This window comes from Quercus suber, unplaced genomic scaffold, assembly GCF_002906115.3.
Source record: "Quercus suber isolate HL8 unplaced genomic scaffold, Cork oak 2.0 scaffold_205, whole genome shotgun sequence".
Taxonomy (NCBI): domain Eukaryota; kingdom Viridiplantae; phylum Streptophyta; class Magnoliopsida; order Fagales; family Fagaceae; genus Quercus; species Quercus suber.
This window is the reverse complement of record NW_027069663.1, coordinates 475883-479939: the sequence shown is the minus strand read 5'-3', so window position 1 is coordinate 479939 and position 4057 is coordinate 475883. Positions and strand designations below refer to the sequence as shown.

Genomic DNA, 4057 nt, shown 5'->3' with positions numbered 1-4057 from the left:
CAGGACTGGAAATGATAGGTGGTTGAAATAGGTACTTCTTGAGTTGCTAGAAGGCCACAATATAGTCCTCGAACCACTCAGATCCTTTCCACTTGTTGATCAAGAGATAAAATGGCCTGCATCTATTTGCCGACTTGGAAATGAATCGGTTCAAGGCTGCAATCATTCTAGTAAGCTTTTGGACCTCCTTGGCATTTTGCGGTGGTTTTAAATCATTAATAGCCATGATCTGGTCTGAATTAACTTCAATTCCCCTATGAGTAACCATGTAGCCTAAAAACTTGCATGATCCCATGCCAAATGAGTATTTGGAAGCATTTAGGCATAGCTTGTGCTTCCTTAAGACATCAAAGGTGCTGCCATGGTCTCCTAAATGCTCGGACACCACTTTACTCTTCACCACTATATCATCAACATAGATTTCGATGATCTTGCCCAACTGCGACTCAAACATCCTCGTCATCATCCTTTGATAAGTGGACCCTACGTTCTTCAGACCAAACGGCATTACCATGTAATGGTAGTTCCCAATAGGTGTCTCGAAGGCTGTCTACACCTGATCCTCCAAGGCTAGTGGAATTTAATGGTAACCTTGGAAGACATCTAAGAAGCTCATTTGAGGATGGCCCGCAGTTGCATCCATCAGCTGGTCTATCCGAGGTATGGGGAACGAGTCTTTTGGGCATGCCTTATTTAGATCCGTGAAGTCTACACAAACCCACCATTTTCCACTTTTCTTCTTGACCATCACGGTGTTGGCCAACCATTCTAGGTAAAAAAACTTCCTTTATAGCCCCTGAACGCTTAAGCTTCTTCACCTCGTCCCTAATCGCATTAGCGTGCTCTCTTGATAGGCGCCGGGGTGGCTGCTTCTTGGGAGTGATGGACGGGTTGACATTGAGATGGTGACAGATGAAGGCTGGATCAATCCTTGGAGCATTACAGGCATCCCGTGCAAATACATCGATATTTCTTTTGAGAAACTCAACCAACTCCTCCTTCTCCTGAAGAGGTAGTTGAGCCCCGACCTGAAAGATCTTTTCTAGGTCACCACTAATGACCACCTTCTCTAGGTCTTCGCATTTTGCCACCTCGGCTACTATATCAAGAGGTGACACCGGGGCCTTTGATTGCTATAAGTTCCTTTCAGCAGAGGTCGAGAACTCTGCATCGAGCCGATGTGAAATGGCAGCCACCATACACTTCCTTGCCGTGGATTGGCAATCACAGATTTCGAGAACCTGGTCCCCTAACAGGAATTTCACTTTCTGATGCAAGGAGGAAGCAACAACCCCCAAGGAATGGAGCCAGGGTCTACCGACAATGGCCGTATATAGAGAGTAGGTGTCCACCATGATAAAGTTCACCTCTACTATCTTCAAGCCAGTCTGGATGGGCAGCCTAATCATGCCCTTTGGAATAACAAGCTTCCCATCGAAGTTCATCAAAGGAGAGCTATAGGGCATCAAATCTTTCGATTTTAACTTCAGCCCCTTGTAGAGGTCGGGGTACATAACTTCGACTCCACTACCATTATCCACCATCACTCTTTTTACATCATAGTCCCCGATTCTAAGAATGATCACCAACGCATCATTATGAGGCTGGATGGTTCCAATCTTGTCTTCTTCTGAAAAACTCAGGATTGGGTGAGACTTCATTCTGGCCCTCTTCGGTTTTGGTTGGGACTTCTCCGTAGGCAACTGAGCCACAGATAACACTCGTGAAGGGCGCATGCTTGTTCTTCCTGGCGCGGCCAAGATTACATTGATCATCCCTACGGGTGGCCCTAGGGCAGTATCTCTCTGGGGCTCTTGATGGGTCTGGCCCTGATAACCACTGGAATGATGTAGAAGATGCTTCAACTTTCCTTCTCGGACTAGTTGGTCTAGATAGTTCCAAAGGTTCTTGTAGTTCTCCGTGGTATGTCCGTGGCCCTGGTGGTATTGGTAATAAAAGTTCTGATTGTGTCTCGTAGACTCTCTCGCCATCTTATTCCAACACTTAAAGTATGGCTCGTTCTTGATTTTATCTAACACCCGATGTACTGGCTCTCAGAATACAGCATTGACAGTCTGTGTGTTGGCAGCTCCAGATTGTCCTACGAAATCTCTCCTCAGGTAGTTGCTGTTATATCAGTTCGACCTAAAATCCTTCCTCTCCTGAGGGATAACCTTCTCTTTTCCCTTGCCTTGCAGCTAGTCTTCCTCTACTCGTTTATAGTTATCGATACGATCCATCAATTGGCGCACACTGGTGACAGGCTTACCAGTCAGAGATTTCCTCAAGCCGTGCTCGGCGAGGAGACTATTTTTGAAGGTGCTGATGGCGATATCGTCAAAATTTCCGTCCATTTCATTATACATCTCCCAATATCTATCCGAGTAGGCCTTTAGAGTTTCTCTATCATACATGGATAAAGACAATAATGCACTCAAGGGTCGAGGAGCTCTGCTCTTTGTAACAAAATGGGAGCTAAAGGCTTGGGTTAGCTACTTATACGAATCTATGGAATTCGCCTTTAAGCCATTGAACCACCTCATCGCCACCAGTCCCAAGCTAGATGGGAAAACCTTGCACATCAGCGCCTCATCTTTAGAATGGACAACCATCCTTTGGTTAAATTGGCTCACGTGCTCCACGGGGTTTGTTTTGCCATTATAAATGGTGAAGGTTGGCTGCTGTAACCGTCGAGGAAGTGTAGCTCCTTCTATGTGGTGTGTGAAGGGTGACTTGGAGAGTTGATCTAGTGCCCTGCTCATGGCATCGTTTCCCAAGCCCCTAGGGGATGGGCTTTTACGTTTACGCCTCCGGTAGTGCTCTTCTTCGTGAGAGAATGTCTCACTTGGAGGATTTTTCAATCTTTGCCTACAGTCATCATCGTTTTCATCATCGGAGGGCATGTTAGGGCTAGAATGAGGCTGCCTTCGTTGTGCATGGCGCAGCTTTCTCTTCAAATCTTCTATCTCTTGTTGCATGGCCTGATTATCATTCTGTCTTTGGGATACGTGGCTCCTAACTTCTTCTTGTTGCATGACCCAGTTGTCATTTTGTCTCTAGAGCACGTGACTACCCACACGAGAGTGGCTTCTGCTAGTTTGAGTGGTGTGCACACTTCCCTCTCGAAACCTTCTATTCTCTTAATTTCGATCACGCTCCTGGTTAGGAAAGGTTGATGGGAGCATGCTTGATGAGGGCTTGATCCTACCATGCTTGATTGTTGCTTTTACTAACACACAAGTTCTTCCCACAGATGGCGCCAATTGTAGGGACTGGGTTGGTTACTTCTACTACTAGATGAGTTAACTCAGGCCCAACTAGTCCTATACAATAAATTTGTAGAGAATGGGTTTAAGAACTAGGCCTTAGTGAGAGTTACAACAACTAGACACGGTTATAGGCTGATTTGAATAACAAGGTCGTGGACTAAAGTATGAAATTCTGTCCTCGGCCTTCACCTGAGGAACTTGTAGTTCTTATTATTTCTTTTGTGCTCTGTTGCAAAAGTTTCAAAGATGATACAAATGGCTACTGTGTTTTTTATTTCTAAATTCCCGATCCCCCTTTTCTTGGAGGATTTCTTACATTATATATCCCTTTTCAATTGATCTTGGCCCTACATTTGTTGATCATACAGGTCACTACTTGAGTGCTTGTCCCATTAGCCACCTTACTAAACCTTCTGTGAGTTGCAGCGACCAAGACAGCACTGTTCAGGGGTTATTTCTTCATTAATGCGGCCAGAACGTTAATTGTGGGCAATTAATGTAGAGGTGACAGCTTCTCCTTGAATTGCTCCTCCATCATGCTCCCATGGCTGACTCATTGCACTTGTCCTTTTCCTCGGGATGCTCTGGGAGGTTACCTTTGGTGGCGTGCCGCTTTTTCCTTCTATGATCTCGGTTTGCTGAGAACAAGATTGTCCTCGGCAACGTCTCCTGGCAATTTGGACCTTTTTCGTTCGTCCTCGGACATTTCTTCCTCCTCGGCGTGGGCCTTGGGCTTGATATAAAATGGGCTGGGGTTGCTAAATTTTTTGACCCCACTCTATTTTTTT

The 4057-nt window shown here is 45.6% G+C and overlaps 1 protein-coding gene across 1 annotated transcript; it reads right to left on the bottom strand.

The window, feature by feature from the left end:
- Positions 1-1133: 1133 nt before the first annotated feature.
- On the bottom strand, positions 1134-1991 carry LOC111997887 (uncharacterized). The gene has a single exon (XM_024030016.1). The coding sequence runs from the start codon at positions 1989-1991 to the stop codon at positions 1134-1136; it is 858 nt and encodes a 285-aa protein (XP_023885784.1).
- Between the last annotated feature and the right edge of the window lie 2066 nt (positions 1992-4057).

Excerpts from the sequence above, each read along its gene's own strand:
- LOC111997887 (XM_024030016.1), bottom strand. The coding sequence starts at position 1,991 with ATGGCGAGAGAGTCTACGAGACACAATCAGAACTTTTATTACCAATAC.